The sequence below is a fragment of the Sphaeramia orbicularis genome, chromosome 7, assembly GCF_902148855.1.
Source record: "Sphaeramia orbicularis chromosome 7, fSphaOr1.1, whole genome shotgun sequence".
NCBI lineage: Eukaryota > Metazoa > Chordata > Actinopteri > Kurtiformes > Apogonidae > Sphaeramia > Sphaeramia orbicularis.
Genome location: NC_043963.1, coordinates 1087586 through 1103610, shown reverse-complemented (window position 1 = coordinate 1103610; position 16025 = coordinate 1087586). Strand labels below are relative to the sequence as shown.

General features: G+C 44.5%; 2 protein-coding genes across 6 annotated transcripts in view; both read right to left on the bottom strand.

Moving 5' to 3' along the window:
• Positions 1-6: 6 nt before the first annotated feature.
• Positions 7-8744, bottom strand: hm13 (histocompatibility (minor) 13). 2 transcript variants are annotated; one of them, XM_030138486.1, is made up of 9 exons: positions 8253-8744; positions 5612-5647; positions 2534-2632; positions 1649-1731; positions 1444-1532; positions 597-682; positions 388-513; positions 224-281; positions 7-150 (listed from the first exon to the last, which is right to left on the bottom strand). In XM_030138486.1, exons 1-9 carry the CDS (start codon positions 8478-8480, stop codon positions 26-28), a joined length of 930 nt encoding a protein of 309 aa, XP_029994346.1. In that variant the 5' UTR covers positions 8481-8744; the 3' UTR covers positions 7-25. The 2 variants fall into 2 exon arrangements, with proteins under 2 accessions (XP_029994346.1, XP_029994347.1); XM_030138487.1 differs by lacking the exon at positions 5612-5647 and having other exon boundaries at positions 8253-8726.
• Positions 8745-9301: 557 nt separating this feature from the next.
• LOC115422257 (deoxyribonuclease gamma-like) overlaps positions 9302-16025 on the bottom strand; it is a 12213-nt gene continuing 5489 nt past the window's right edge. For 2 of the 4 annotated variants that reach the window (XM_030138489.1, XM_030138488.1), the window contains exons 4-10: positions 15968-15979; positions 12089-12172; positions 11526-11623; positions 11285-11397; positions 10743-10900; positions 10463-10559; positions 9303-9669 (exon numbers count right to left, since the gene is read on the bottom strand). In XM_030138489.1, coding sequence (XP_029994349.1) covers positions 9559-9669; positions 10463-10559; positions 10743-10900; positions 11285-11397; positions 11526-11623; positions 12089-12172; positions 15968-15979 — 673 coding nt within the window. In that variant the 3' untranslated portion in view covers positions 9303-9558. Of the gene's footprint in view, positions 9670-10462; positions 10560-10742; positions 10901-11284; positions 11398-11525; positions 11624-12088; positions 12173-15967; positions 15980-16025 lie in introns of all 4 variants that reach the window. The other 2 variants (XM_030138490.1, XM_030138491.1) reach the window with 2 other exon arrangements.

Genomic DNA, 16025 nt, shown 5'->3' with positions numbered 1-16025 from the left:
CGTTGAGCGCTTCAGTGGTGAGGTTCTACCTGACGTCGAAGCGCAGCAGCAGAGCGATGAAGATTCCTGGGATCACGATGTCTCCGAGTCCCAACATGGCAAAGTTACTGGCCTCCAGGCCCTTCTCCAGCAGGTCCTGAGGGAAGACCACTGAGGACACAGGACAGAGCACTGAGCACCAAGTTGGACCGCTACCCCTGGACAGGTCTGGTCTCATACTTACATTTGATTGGTGCTTCAAAAGACTTGGCCACAGTTACCATGACGTTGGTGCCAAACACCTGTCAACAGAGTCATCATCATCAGGTTCTACATCAATGACCCCAAACCTGTAAGAAACTGACGTCTTATCAATACCCCGGTGTGATCAGTTATTGATGAACTCACCCAGAAGACGTCGTAGACAAACAGCCCCCCCAGCAGGATGCAGCCGGTACTGACGTTGTTCAGGTGGAGCAGCTCGACCCCGTTCAGGGCGAAGGCCAACCCAAACAGGTTATTGGCTATCCAGTGCTGTGGCATCACACAACACAGACAGGTTATTGGCAGGTTGAAATATGTCTTTAAGAGGTGGTCCATGTTGGGTGGGGTCTTACCTTTTTGAGCAGGTACCAGACCCCCACCACGCTGCTGATCAGCAGACACACCATGTTCTTTGTGTCGAACTCATAGTTGACGATTTCTAGAAGCAGAAGTAGGGACAGAGGTTGGAATAGTTTCATGTTTCCCTGTGATTGACTGTTGGTGCAGACTGTCCCGGGTCCTGGTGGTCCAGACCACACACCGGTCTGGGACTCCTCTTCATCCAAACTGTCCCTATCTGATGCAGTTTGTTCAAACACATACAACAGCATTTGGACACTTTCTCATCAGCAGAAAACGTTTTCCTGTTTTCAGTGTTTAATCTGAAAAAGGCTTAAAGTCATGACTAACACTGATCGATTGGTCAAATCGATCAATATCAATATCAGCAGATGAACACCTTCATTCAGACTGATCAGTGCCCATAAGGGTCATCTACCTTCAGCTGTTTGTAAAAACACATATTTGACCTATGACACATGTATGACGGTTCTACTGATGACGGTCGGACTGTTTGGACTCATCTGAGTTTGGTTTCTAGATCTAATCTTCAGCTTTATCTTTGTAGACCTCAACACAGATGTACCTGAACTTAAACTAATTAAATCAACACGCAAAAATACATCAAGATGAGACTCTCCAATCAGAGCCCAGAGATCAGGTCACGTGTCAACAGATGTCTTCTTTTGGACACGACATTAGAGCTGGAATAAAGACCAGGCTGATTCCACCTGACTTAGTTTAATTTTTCATTTTCATGTCATGTTTGTGTTTTAATTTTTATTTGTGTGAAGTTCTTTTCTAGTTGTTTTAGTTCTGATTATCCTGGAGAGGTTGGCGTCTGGAGGCAACAAGTCTCACCTTCTCTGGACTCCCCAGAACCCTGGATGAACAGCAGCTGATACTGTTTGTTGGGGAAAGATGTTGGAAACACCGAGGCCATCAGAGGACTGAGACAAGAGAGGACAAAGAGCAATGTTAAACCTTTAAAACTACGTCCAAACTCAAAAACACTAGGACTGAACCTGGACCAGTGGACTGGTGGTTCCATCAGACCTGAACTGACCTCATGGTATGGGACAGAGCCAAGACGCCGAGGACAAAGAAGTAGACAGACAGCAGCAGGTTGATGTACTCCTGGGAGAACACCTGCAGGTAAAAGGTACAGCATGGGTTCAGACCCCAATGGACCCCCAAGACACCTCTGATAGACCCCAACAGACCCCACAAAGACCCTGACAGACCCCAACAGACCCCACATAGACCCTGAAAGACCCCAACACACCCTGACAGACCCCCACAAGGAACTGTTCTGTCCCCCTTCCTCTTCACACTGTTTACATCAGACTTCCAGTCCAACTCAGACAGCTGCTTTCTTCAGAAATGTTCTGATGACTCAGCGGTTGCCGGACGTATCGGAGGAGAGGAGGAGGGGGAGTACAGGGGCCTGGTCAAGGACTTGGTGGACTGGTGTGACCTCAACCACCTTCAACTCAACATTTTCAAGACCAGAGAAATGGTTTTAGATTTTAGGAGGAAGAGGTCCAAACTGGTGCCAGTCACCATCCACAACACAGGGGTGGAAGTTGTCTCCAGTTCCAGGTACTTGGGAGTCCAGCTGGACAACAAGTTGGACTGGTCCTGTCATATGGAGACTCTGCACAAGAAGGGGCAAAGTAGACTTTATTTCCTACAGAGATTAAGGTCATTCAACATCTCCACGCCTCTTGTGTGCAGCTTCTACCAGACTGTGGTGGCTGGTGTCCTCCTGTTTTTGGTGTGGTGTGTTTGGGGGGGGGGGGGGTCGCATTTCAGACAGAAACAGACTGAACAAACTCATAAAGAAAGTGAGTTCCATCATTGGGATGGGACTGGACAAAGGATCAATACAGTATCTATCTATCTATCTGACCCCACATAGACCCTGACAGACCCCACTGAACACTGTTACCTTGAAGAACAGATAGAGCCCAAACAGGGTGCAGCTGGCAATGATGGGGAACCGGGCAGCGTCTCGACTGGTAATGGTCTCTGGCATGTCTGCAGCGTTCTGGGAGGACACACAAACAGGATCTTACAGTCTAGAGTCTGGATCATCAGATCTACCCAGACTGAAGAGGGATACATCTAAAACATATAGGATAGTAGACCTTGAGGACCAGGGCTGGTGACCCCTGCTCTACGGTATTCCCTTCAGTATCCTCTACAGTAACCCAGAGCCTTCAATATAATAGAGTCGCGACACGGTACAGCCCTACGGTACCCCCTATGGTAACCCTTTGGTGCCCCCTACACTTCATACATTTTCACTCATGGACTGTCGACTGTGGACAGTCGTCATACCTCTGTGATGCAGAATGCACCGTTCTACAGTATTTAAATGAAAATGCTTTATTATCACTAACGGTGACTTCAGGACTTTTCCGTCTAATACAGGACTTGTTCTGTGTGGTACTCGTACTGTTGCTGTAGTACAGGATCTGGTACTTTTTCCTTTCCTGTGTTTGGGTCCTGAACAGGTGCCAGGTTTGGAGTTTTGAGCTGAAAACTATCATGAACCTGAAGCTGTGTACTGTTTGGTTAATTCTTGACCCCCCCCGCTTCAAATCCTCCCCCACAGAGAAACCGTCTGAACACAGACCCTCAGGACAAAGTGACTCCAGTTCAAATGGGTCCAAACCAGTGAGATTCAACTGGACAAAGACACATGATCTGTGTAAAAACCAGAGCACAGGAGGATTTAGGACCTGAAGGAACTCCAACTGGAAACCCACTGACTGACCACCAGAGTCACATGACCATAGTCCACTGATGGGATTGGTCTGTCACTGACCAGGACTGAACCACTGACCGGTCTGGACCAGACGACCACTGACCGGTCTGAACCAGATGACCACTGACCGGTCTGGACCAGATGACCACTGACCGGTCTGAACCAGATGACCACTGACCGGTCTGGACCAGATGACCACTGACCAGTCTGGACCAGATCACCATCACATGTTTTAAATCCTTATTCTTTCAGAACATTTACATTTGTTCATTCAACAGTTTGTGTAAATAGGATTATAATGGTTTAGATTTCTATAGTGGTTTTCCAGAGCCCTTTACATTATTGACCCATTGTTCATTCACTTTCACATTCTCCGTCTGGTGGAGTTAAACTACACCTGTATCCACAGCTGCCCTGGGACCCTAACACCCCAACCCTTAACCCTGGGCGTGACTGCCAGTTGGTGCCTATGGCCCCTCCCCCCAGTGTCACTCACACTGGGGGAAGTGTGTGAAGTGTCTGACTAGGACAGAGCAGGATTTGAACTGCCAACCCCTCAGTTACTGGACAACCTGCTCTACCTCCTCAGCCGCCCCCGTGTTTCACTTCTGTTTGTGTTTATAATAGTGTGTGTGTGTGTGTGTGTGTGTGTGTGTGTGTGTGTGTGTGTGTGTGTGTGAGACACTGAATGATCAGATATCGTCGGCTTCCTGATTAAACCTGCTCTGTGACTTTTGGCAAATTTTACAGGAGAAACAAAAAATTGTTTCTATAACAGGAAACTGTGAAATATGACAAAAAAATATCTGTTCCTTTAATGTTGGTACTTATGATGGAATGTAAACAACTTTCACAAGAGACTGAAATTTGAAGCTATAACAGGGGAGATAGCAGGTTTTTATTCCCAACCAAAAATGTCACTTAGCAGGTTTTATCAGGAAGCCGACGATATGATCATATGGTCAGACCTGTCTAAATACAAAAAAATAAATTAAAAAAAAAAAAAAAAAAAAAAAAAACACTGGAGAATCAATAGTAGAATTGATAGTGAATTGGACTGGTAAACAGAATGGACAGGATCATTGGTATTGATCAGATCCTATCAGTTCCACCCTGGTGCAGATATGTGTTCTGTCCACAAGGTTCCATCTGTAGAACACATCTGTATGTTTGATGTTTTCATGTTCATATTCAAATTTTTCTGCCACACAAAGTACACTGGACCCGTTATTAGTTTTTTTTTCCAAAATAAAACTTGGTTCAATTATTTCAGTGTGTGTTTAAGTAGTTTTGGAACATTTTGAGCACATTTCAATAATCCTGCGATAATAATGATGACCATGATAATTTTGGTCACAGTAACTGTGATGTGAACTGATCATACGGTTCAATCCGAATATGAAACTGAACCAAACCTGGGCCTGTTTTACAAAAGTCCAGAGTAGGGATGGAACCATATGAAAATTTCATGTCACGGTTATTGTGACCAAAATTATCACAGTTCTCATTATTATCATGGTACTGTTGAAACTGTGCTCAAAATGTTCAAAAAGTACTAATACACACACTGAAATAATTTAACCAAGTTGTATTTGGAAAAAAAACAAAAAACAAAACAACAACACAAGAACCAAATACAATAACAGTCCCACTGTCCCTTCTGTGTCAGAAACATTCCAATATTAACCCTTAGTGGTCTGAGTCTATTCTGTCTGTTTTTCAGTCCTTTTGATTTGGCCTTTATATACTATAGAAACAAATGTTTACTATACCCATGTTTGGATCTGTTTTTTCAGCACAACTTCATCTATATCATCTGCCTATTATTTTTGCAATTTAACCTACTATAAAAACATAAAAGGCCAGAAAACACAAAAAATATATAAAATCCGATTCGAAAAATGTATATACTTTATTGAATAAATAACACACAGATGCTTAATGAACCTTTTCAAAGACTTTAAAAGTGAATATTGGTTCCAAATATTAGGTATAGAAAATTAAAATTGTAATAAATTAAAACTATACTCAAATATTTGACATAAAAGCAGATCTGTACATAGGAGTTTTCTCCGGAAAAGTGTGGTAATCAAACACAGTTATCATGAGAATTAGAATTTAAACGGTAATACTAACCGTCTGTGATTTTACCGCAGTTTATTGTTATACCAGTAATCATTACATCCCTAGTCCAGAGTTGGTTTAAAGTGTGACTCAGTGTCTGTTCCATGTGCAGAAGGTGGGTCTGGTACTCACTCTGAACCCAGAGTCGTAATCAGTGTCTCCAAGCTCCTACAGATGGACAGAAGGACAGACGGACAGACGGATGGGAGGACAGACAGGATGGAAGGACAGACAGACAGACAGACAGACAGACAGGAGAGAGAGGGATCAGGACTGAAGCAGAAGAAGTCAAAAGAAGCAGGAGACAAAGACCCAGTCCACCTCCCACCCAGTCCACATCTGATCCAGCCCCAGTCCACGTCAGGATCTACATTCCAACACCAAAAGGACCATGTACTAAATAAAACCTGTTTCAGGTCTAAGACCAGACCGGATACCTCAGTTCAGTGGCTTTCCCATGATGCAACAGAGACAGGAAGTAAGAAGAAGAGGGAGGATGAGGAGACGGAGCAGGTTCAAATGGACCAACTCTGAAAAAGATGGTTTATGAATGAAAGTCTACTGGATGGGTCAGTAGTTGTCTGTGAGTCAGTTTGTCCAAAGTCCATGTGGACGTGGACCAGAACCAAACTGATCAAACTGATCAACACAGTAATCAATAATCAGCTGATTTTGTCCCAATTAAAAAACAAACACAAACCTTCACATCTGAGAATCTGCAGCCAGAACCAGAACCGGTCCAGCATTCATGGACACCGGAGCTCAGACAAGACCAGGTCCATCCAAACCCAGACCACCCGCCCCTCTCATCCCTGTTGGTTATAACCACTCCCAGTGGATTATTATGGTCTGTTTAAAGCCTGGGTTCCTGGACAACATTCTTCTCACATAGTGTTTGTTCAGGTCTCGTTCATCTTCTACTATGACTTCAATCCACTCACATGTGTTCACAGCTCTTCTGTGTCTGTGTTCATATTAAATCAGTCTCAGTGAATCCAAAGGAACTTTGTGTTGGTAAATGACAGTTGTTCAAATGGACAGGATTTCAGTTCTGTTCAACATGTTGATGCTCATATGAACTATGTTTTCAGCTCCAAAATGAACCATTTCAGCACAATTAATGCTATATTTTCATGTCACAAATGGACAAGTTCTATTTGAACTGAACTGAGCTGAAAAACAAATCTTCTCTTCTTTGGATTCCCCAGTTTTTCTTCCCAGATTCTCTCCTCCATATCACATGTTTTATTTGTACAGGTTCAATCTGGAGTATGGTGCTGATCCATCCTGCTTCTGTTCCACCAATACATACATGAAGAATGGCACACAGCACTGTTTACATCAACACTTTTACAATAAGAAGCATTTTTAGACACAAAGAACAATTCTAGATTGTTCTTTCCTCTTTAGTCTGATGCTAAACTATCCAATAAATAATAGTGCTCCTAGTTTTTGCACAGGGATCATTAGTGTAAACGCTGACATGGCTGCAGAGCATCAGTATGATGGGATCCACAACAACCATGTCACATCCGTCCACTGACACATTTAGTGTTTTTGTGTCAGCTGGGATTGTTTTAGATCCACAATACCAACATTTATGAAGAAGAGCACAATTAGCAATAGGAAGTCTAGAAGTTTATTCCTAATAAAGTACTGGGACTGACCAGAGCATCATGGGTAATGTCACGTCCGTCCACCAGCAAAAGTTTCACATCCACGTGCTATTCCAAATCCAATATTTATGAAAATAGAGCTTCCACTGTCAGAGAATATCAGTAGTCTGTGCACAGATGGATTAGCATTATTTACACACACTTCTAGGACTGTAGGACAACTGTTCTGGACACAAATGGACACTCATTTGACCCCTAAGGACATTTTAGCCGAAATGTAAACTAGTGTCGTAGTACATTCTAGTACCTAGAACAGCTGATGGGTTTCTTTAAGGTCACCTGTTGGTACCCGGTTCTTCTACAGAACTGATTCCAGGTCAGTGAGTCTAAAACCAGAGAAAATGAACTGAACAAACACAGATGAATGTTTCCTCCAGATGAACTGAAACAGGAAACACGTGGTGAGTTTCAGACACGTTTCACACTCGTCTACGTTTGACACGTCACACACACACACACACCTGCTGCGTTCACTGACTCTCAGATAAACTACACAACTCATCAAAACAAACAGGTTTCATCTCCGACACTGGAAACTCCGGACTGGCCATAAACACATCATAAACCCGAAAAGAAGAATTATTGCCCCAAAAACAGCTCAATAAAACCAATAACAGATAAATAACACACCTATGACGGTACTGAACTCCCATCTGTCACTGATTTTAACTCATTCATTCCTTTATTCTGATTATTTTGGATCTTTCATTAGATTTAATTGGTTAAATCCGTTCAAAACCAAACAGCTGTAAAGTCAAACTCACATTTCTGAACAAATCTCACTCATTTATCATCATCTGTTATTATTTTACCTCCTCCATCGCCGCATTTAACATGTTTTTTTTTTTTTTTTTTTTATTGTTTAATAAACGTGTTTCACAGCCGTTGAAAAACAAACCGATAAAACCACCGTTCAGCTGAAACAGACACTCGGTCAAACCGTCCATCACTTTATTGAACCGTTTCCAGGGTTTGAACCCGTTTACTGACGTTTTCAGAGCAGTTAGCCTTTAGCCGCTAAAGCTACCCGCAGCCCGGGCAGACGGAACTCGACACCGGGGTCTGTGAGCGGAACGGCCGCCGGAGGAGCACCGTACCTTGGACTTGGAGCAGCTGACGGACCGCAGGGCTCCGAAGAAGATGGGCAGCAGGGCCATGAACACCAGGCTGCCGTAGGCCAGCGCCGTGCCCTCCGGGGTGGCCACGAACTTCGCCGTGGCGTTGAGCGCGTCGGTGCCGTTGGAGCCCGTGGCGTTCAGGGCGTCCAGGACCGAGGCCTCCGGGGCCGAGGAGGCCGGAGCCGGGACTGGGTCTGCCTCAGACATGGTTGTCGGACGGGGTTCGACGGGTCCGCGGGCAGAGCTGGAGCTGAGGCGGGCAGAGACGTGCAGACGGAGGCGGAGGCTGGAGCTGAATGCGGCTCATTCATCCACCGGACGGAGTCCCGGTCCCGGTAAGGCCACGTTTCCTAAAGCCGACACACAGAGGAGCCGAGCGGAAGACGTCTCACTCCGACACCTATCCGGGGACCGACCAGGTGTCCGGCACGGTACACCTGAGAACGAAAAGCATCATGGGATGTATCTGTAATCATTCTGTAACTACAGACCGAACTTTGAGCACAAACCGGTTGTGACCCATCATCTACTTTTATTGATTCTATCCTCGGTTTGGATCTGTGTTCAGTTCAGACGGAATCAAGTCCCGATGTCAAATGAAGGTTGATCTAAATTCATTCAGTTATTATATAAAAATGACAGGCTGGACTGTGTACAAAACACACACGAAGAGGACAAATACCCGAAAAGAAGACAGTGTGGACAGAACATGATGAGAAAAACACAAAAGAAGAGTTCGAACCTGTTCAGTCTGTTCAACACGTGACTCATCTGTAGAAACACAGACGATCTGTGTGAAGAGGAAATGAACAGGCTGCGTCTTCTTCATTGGTGGAAAAAATAACACAGCTGGAAAGACAGACAGACAAGGAAACAGACAGGGAAACAGACAGACAGGGAAACAGACAGACAGACAAGGAAACAGACAGGGAAACAGACAGACAGACAGACAGGGAAACAGACAGACAGGTTCAGTTTGTCTCTAAACCCAGGGATGAAAAACAAAAGTGTGTTCTGTAAAAACAGAACCCATCTGTTCATGTGACCCCTGGTTTATTTGTTCATGTGGTATTTAGTGGTTCATCTCACACTTCTTAACTATGACATTTAGACAAAGACAGTTTTTATTTTTCATTTTCACATTTTTAAAAACATCCCATCAATAAATGTACACACACACACACACACACACACACACACACCACTGTAAAACAGTTTTAAATCTGACTAAATGTGATCAGTGTGGATGTTTGATCCTCAGCGTCATCCAATCAAACGGCTCATTTCACAGAGCGATGACCACACTGAGGAGAGCAAGGAGGGGCGTGGCCTGGAGGAGGAGGGCGGAGCTCTTCAGTATCACTTCAAGAGGGTAGTGGTTGCTGATCTCCTGCACCTGAAACAACAAAAACAAAACAAACAAATGACACAAACAAAAACATGCAACAAAACAAAATGATCGTAACAAAAAACAAATTAAACAAAGATCAAACAAATGACAAAAATAAACAAAAACAAACAAAAAACAAACACACAAGCATGAACTGAATCCGAAAGACCCTGAAAAAAAAACAGGACATAGACCACATTGGACCAGCTCTGGATCTAGATCCAGAACAGAACCTGGATCCTGATCAGTCCAGTACTTCCTCCTACACATCAAGTCCCAGCTTGTGATGTGTATGTTCTAGACCTAGAGGTGGTTCTGTTTGTTCTAGAAGTGGTTCTGTACATTCTAGAGGCAGTTCTATATGTTCTACAGGTGGTTCTGTACGTTCTACATGCAGTTCTATATGTTCCACAGGTGGTTCTGTACATTCTAGAGGCAGTTCTATATGTTCTACAGGTGGTTCTGTACGTTCTACATGCAGTTCTATATGTTCCACAGGTGGTTCTGTACATTCTAGAGGCAGTTCTATATGTTCTACAGGTGGTTCTGTACATTCTACAGGCAGCTCTATATGTTCCACAGGTGGTTCTGTTTGTTCTACAGGCAGTTCTATATGTTCTACAGGTGGTTCTGTACATTCTACAGGCAGCTCTATATGTTCCACAGGTGGTTCTGTACATTCTACAGGCAGCTCTATATGTTCCACAGGTGGTTCTGTATGTTCTACAGGCTGTTCTATATGTTCTTGTGTGTTGTGTCTGTAAACCCTTCCAGGTCGGGGGTTCCAGATGATCCATACCAGGGTTCTTCTCACTCTGAACCGTTTTCCGATGTTGACAACTTGTCCAGAAAGTGGTTTGATGTTCTTCAGGAACCGCTCCCCATGAACCACGATCCTACAAACACAACATCAGCTGTCAGACACGAGTCAGAGGACACGCCTCCCCTGTCAATCAATCAATCAAATTTTATTTATTTAGCGCCAAACCATTACACAAGTTAGCTGATGACACTCGACATATCGAGCCGGTCCAAACCAGACTCTCAAGCCTCCTGTCACCAGGCTCCGCCTCCTTTACCTGTCATATGGACAGGTGGTGTCGTCGGTGACGGTCGTGTCCACTTTGTCTCCGATCAGCCAGGAGAACGAGGTGTTCCGGAACAGACGGATTTTCTTTTTGTCCGCTCGGGTCATGTAGGTGCAGCCGGCGTGGAAGTCTCCCAGAAACATGACGTTCTGAGAAACAGGAACAGACCGCAGTCATTTAACCAATGGCAGAACCAGGACCACAGTGGGACCATGGTAGGACAGAAACCTTTACATGGTTCCTCAGAGGGTTGGTCAGACAACAAGGGGGTGCGACTCTGTCCCCTACTGTCTATTTTGTCAGGGATGAGGGACCTTACACCTTATCCCACACCTGGGATGCTGTCCTCTGGTCAGTAGAGGGCAGAGTTGTCCCCCGTCGTCGTCCCCTGTCTTCGTCCCTGTCCTCCGTCTAACCCTCTGAGGAACCATGTACAGGTTTATGTGGCCACAGTACAGACGTTCTTTCTGTCTTCAGTATGAACCTGACTGGACCAACAGGACTTGATCAAACCCAGGAGTGCAGGTTCTCACCGTGTTGTTCCATTTCCTGCTGACTTCCTGGAAAACGTCGTAGAGCCGGTCCATCTCCTGGACCGCCTTACTGGGTTCAGAGTGCAGAGGAACCAGGATGAAGTCCCTGATGGCTGAGGAGCACAGAGGAGAACGGAAGAGGAAAAAGGGGGTCAGAAGAGGTCCTGGCCCTGGGTCCTGGCCCTGGGTCTTGACCTTGGGTTTTGACCCTTGGTCCTGGGTCCTGGTTCTGGGTCCTCACCTGTGTTCCTGCTGTGGATCTGGACTGCCAGTGGTTCTCTGGTGAAGGACTGGACCTTCTGGTACTGATGTCTAGCCTTTACGTTCACCGTCTTGGTTCTGTTGAAGGTTATGAGAAAACTGAAGCATCAGGAGAAAACATTGCCCCACAGCTTCATCACAGACAGCTCCTGAAACATGTGATCTGAACAGAACATTCAGATGCATTGTGGGAAATGTAGGCTTGTACTGAATGTTACTGTAGTTCATGGAACAGCTCAAACTTTTTCAAAAGGAGAAGCCGACCCCTACTTGGTTGGATCTACTTCATTTTAGAGGTCTGAGGAGGTTCTCATTGGTCCAGGTCATGGTTCTTCTTGGTGCTTTGTCTGGGTTCTACTGGACTGGTTTAACTGGTGGGGGAGTGGTCTTATAAACCTGCAGGGGGAGCGGTCTGTGAAGGTGTTCATCTAGGGTGGTAAGGGGGGGGGTCCCTGGCGGGAGGGTGATATAGAGCAGGTAGACCAGGTAGACCACATAGACCAAGTAGACCACATAGACCACACAGACTAGGGTTCCTCTTACCTGTAGAAGTAGACGTAGTGGTGCATGTGGTTGGTGTCCAGACTGGTTGCGGTGACGGTGTCATAGCGGAACTGGTCATCATACCTGAACACAACAAACAACAAACACAAAGACAAACATAAACACAAACACAAACAAACAAACATAAACACAAACAAACATAAACACAAACATAAACACAAATACAAACAAACACAAACATTAACATTAACAGAAACATCTTCCTCAGTTCTTCTTCAGTTCTTCCTCAGTTCTGGACTGGACTTTTACTCCAGATCCACATCAGATGGATTAAATCCCATCCTGGGTCTACTGTTGAAGGGTCTCAGTCTGTGGGCGGTAACTGTCCCGGTGTCTACATCCTGTCCAGCGGTTACAAACCTTTCCATATCTGTCAGATCCTTGAAGCTCCGTTCAACTGGTCCAATACTTGAGTCTAAGTTCAGTCCAGACTGTCCACCTCTGGCTTTTGTTCTCAGCGTTGACAGAAGAAATGCTTTGAGCCAATCAGCTCCATCGATACCATCAGAGAAATAAGCCCCTCCCACGGTTTTATTCAGTGGCTGAAGCTTTGACCTTTGAACTCATCTGTAGTTGAATTCATTTCCTGAGCTCTAGTGTCGCTACGTACACATGGACCAGTGCCGTTTATGGAACTGGTGCCATTTATGGACCGGTCCTGTTTATGGAGCGTTTCCACCGTTCTATTCAGGCTTTTATTACTGGGGACATTTTCAGATCAACAGATGAAATTGAGTCCATGTTTCTGTGTGATTCTGTCAAATATGAACATAAGAAGAAACAAATAGATGAAGATGAAGAAGAGGACAGGGACTGGTCCACTGGAGGACCCTGGTGGACCTTCAACCCACTCATGCACTGGTCGTTTGTGGACAGAGACATATTAGTACCACCATTTCACAGTGAGTCCATCCAGGTACATGCATGTCCAACAGCGGACACGTTAGTCAAAGTGTCTCCAACCGTTTACACCAGGAAACCAAGGATTCACCCCCAAACCTGGACAGGATGAAGGTCTGTCCACACCAGGTCCAACGTCAACAAACAGAACGTGAAACAAAACCAGTCATGCATGACGATTGACCGTCCAAGGACCATCGACGATCGATCAACAGAGTCAACCAGTGATTTCAGATTCAGTCAACGGCAGTGTTGGGGAAGTTACTTTTAAAAAATAAATTTTGCTCATTACTCCTTTAAAAAGTAACCGATTACTTTATTTAGTTATCCTCTATGGAAAATAACTTTTTACGTTACTCATTACTTTTTTGTCGTTCGACTTTGACCAAACCACATATCTGTTCCTAAAAGTGTGGGCTACCTCCAGTTAACAGCAGTTTCATTTGTGCTCTTTATTCTAAAACCACTGACGAGGCTTTGGCTCCACCACTGACACCAGGTGAACACAGGACACATTAGGCTAATGTTCCCCCTGCTAACCAGAGCTTACTAATTATCTTTCTGATAGTGGGACATTCAACAGTATTGATGGGCAACATTTCTTTAACAATGAACAAAGCAAAAAGTTTGTTCAGATCTGGTTTCGTTTCCTGGTGAAACTGAACTTTTAGCTGCTTATTTGGACTTGGATCATTTGACATAACATAATTTCTTTGGGGATCTTGGGCTAAAAGCTTCACGTTAGCATGTGTTCCTTTCAAATGCTCAGCGAGGTTAGCAGTTGAGTTCACGGCAGTGGACAACGGTTTTTGGCCAAAGCACAATGTACACTTTACACTCACATTCCTCTCCGTAGTTTCAACGAGTTGGAAGTAATGGGATTACCTCCATCCCTCCAAAGTTATCAGTGGCTGCTTCTCACTTGCTAATGTCACCATGCTAGCAACAGCCTCTGTGGCCAATGCCGCCATGCTAACACCAGCCTCTGCTGCTAACGCTGCCATGCTAGCACCAGCCTACATGACAGCAAATCTGTCCCTAAGAAAAGTAACACTGTGCCGAATTGAAATAGAACTACGTTTCGTTACCACCTTTTTAGTCGTAACGTGTTACACTACTTTTTACCCAAAAAAAGTAGTTCCGTTACACACAACACTGGTCAACGGTGATGGCCGTTTACTGTCTCAAACCATAACCCCACCACACCTCCACATGTCCATCATCTGTCCATCACATGTCCATATCATCCAGGTCTGTGCTGTAGTGAGACGCTTCAGGCTTTGGTTTGAACAGACCTGATCCGAGTTCATGAAGAACTGGATTAAAACCATCTTCTTTTTACTTCCGAATGGTTTATTCAGCCAAACACTGGGTCAGGACTCATGGGGGGCACAGGGTACTGGATTCTGGTTCTTTTCGAGATAATAAAGTCAATGAGACGTGGACTGAGCTCCTGTCCTCATGTTCCAGATGGTCCTGTGGTGGGTTGGTCTGGACGGCCCTGAACTCATCTCCTGTCGTCATCGAATATGCTCATGTTCAACTGTCAGAGACCAGTACCAGGACCAGGACCAGGTCAGATGTCTCACTCCAGATGGACTTTAGAGTCCCCACAGTGATGATGAAAGGACATCCACACCTGCTCCGTCTCAGACCCAGTTTCATGTCCTTTGTATTTGAGCCCATCTGCTCCTCTACTGTTCCATAGGAGCGTCTCCACAGCGGTGTCCCTCAGAGCTACGTATACAAACCTCTGGTAGTTTCATCTCTACGTCAGGGACAATCAGCTCAGTTTACGTAAAATCAACATTGACAAAAAGGAACACCTGTACATCTGCAGAGTTTAGTGAAGATTGAGGAGATGATCAGGTGAATTTTACAGAAAGCCCATTTGAAACCATTGACAGAACCAGGAAAATCAGTGGTTTTTTTGGCTCAGTCGACTGTCGACAAATCAGACAAACCTGCTCCTTCTGTTCCTGTATCTGGAACACAAACTCAATGGATCAATAGTGAGGAACTACCTGTCTTCACCTTTATCATCATCATTCTCAGCTGCACATGAACTTCTGTCAGTTACAGTTACCGTGACCCTTGACCCTAGGCCACGAAAACCAAAACTGTCCAAGTGAACATGTGTTCCTGAGACGTTCAGATGCAACAGAAACGCATGAAACCGCAGACAACCTGGTGATTTACAGACAGTCAACTGGCACGGTTAGCATTAGCATTAGCATTACCATTGGTGATTAGTGATTAGCAGCAGGAAAGGAGGGAATTAAAGTGGTAATGCGTCATTTTTCAGGTGATTTTTATCAAAACAAGTGGTTCTAGGCACAAGCCCCGCCCCTTGTATGAATTAGATCTTATTTTGGGATGGATCCAGCTGATGTCATCATATCTATACATGTGCTGATGTCATATCAATTTCCTCTACATATGTGCCAAGTTTGAAGTAAATTGAAACAAAAATGATGTTTTTTAGAGACATTTGAAATTTCATCCATTGTAAGTAAATGGAAAAAAAAAAAGATTTAAAAAATTCACAAAAAATGTGAACTTTGACCTACTTTTACCAAATGTAACCCCATTCTGGGTCAGTGGTAATCTATAAACCCAATTAGGACTGAATTCAACCAATAGATTTACAGCTAAAGTGTAAACAAACAAACAAACAAACTGAACCAAACACAGTAGCCTTTTCTCCCTTCAGGATAAAAATGAATAAAACACAAAAAAAAGAGTCACTCTGTGTTAAATGATCTGAACTTTTTCACAAACCTGCTCGTCTTTTATTCAAACTGAACTTCAACTGAACTTCAACTGAACTGCTGTGTTTGTTCACGTCAAAGGGAAACAGGAGGTTTTGTGCCAGTGATCGAACCCATAAAAGGAGGCGTTACCGCTGGATGACAGTGTGATCAGCTGATGCAGTGCATGCGCTGGCGTCTACTGTACCTGTCAGCGTTCCTGTTGGAGGAACACGGTGGTGTTAGAGTTACACTGACAAAAACAC

Bases quoted from the DNA above. Each gene is read 5' to 3' on its own strand.
- hm13 (XM_030138486.1), bottom strand. From the start codon at position 8,480: ATGTCTGAGGCAGACCCAGTCCCGGCTCCGGCCTCCTCGGCCCCGGAG. The intron at 514-596 runs GTAAGACCCCAC...GTGATGCCACAG, and splicing joins TCTGGTACCTGCTCAAAAAG to CACTGGATAGCCAATAACCT. The intron at 282-387 runs GTGAGTTCATCA...CTCTGTTGACAG, and splicing joins TTGTCTACGACGTCTTCTGG to GTGTTTGGCACCAACGTCAT.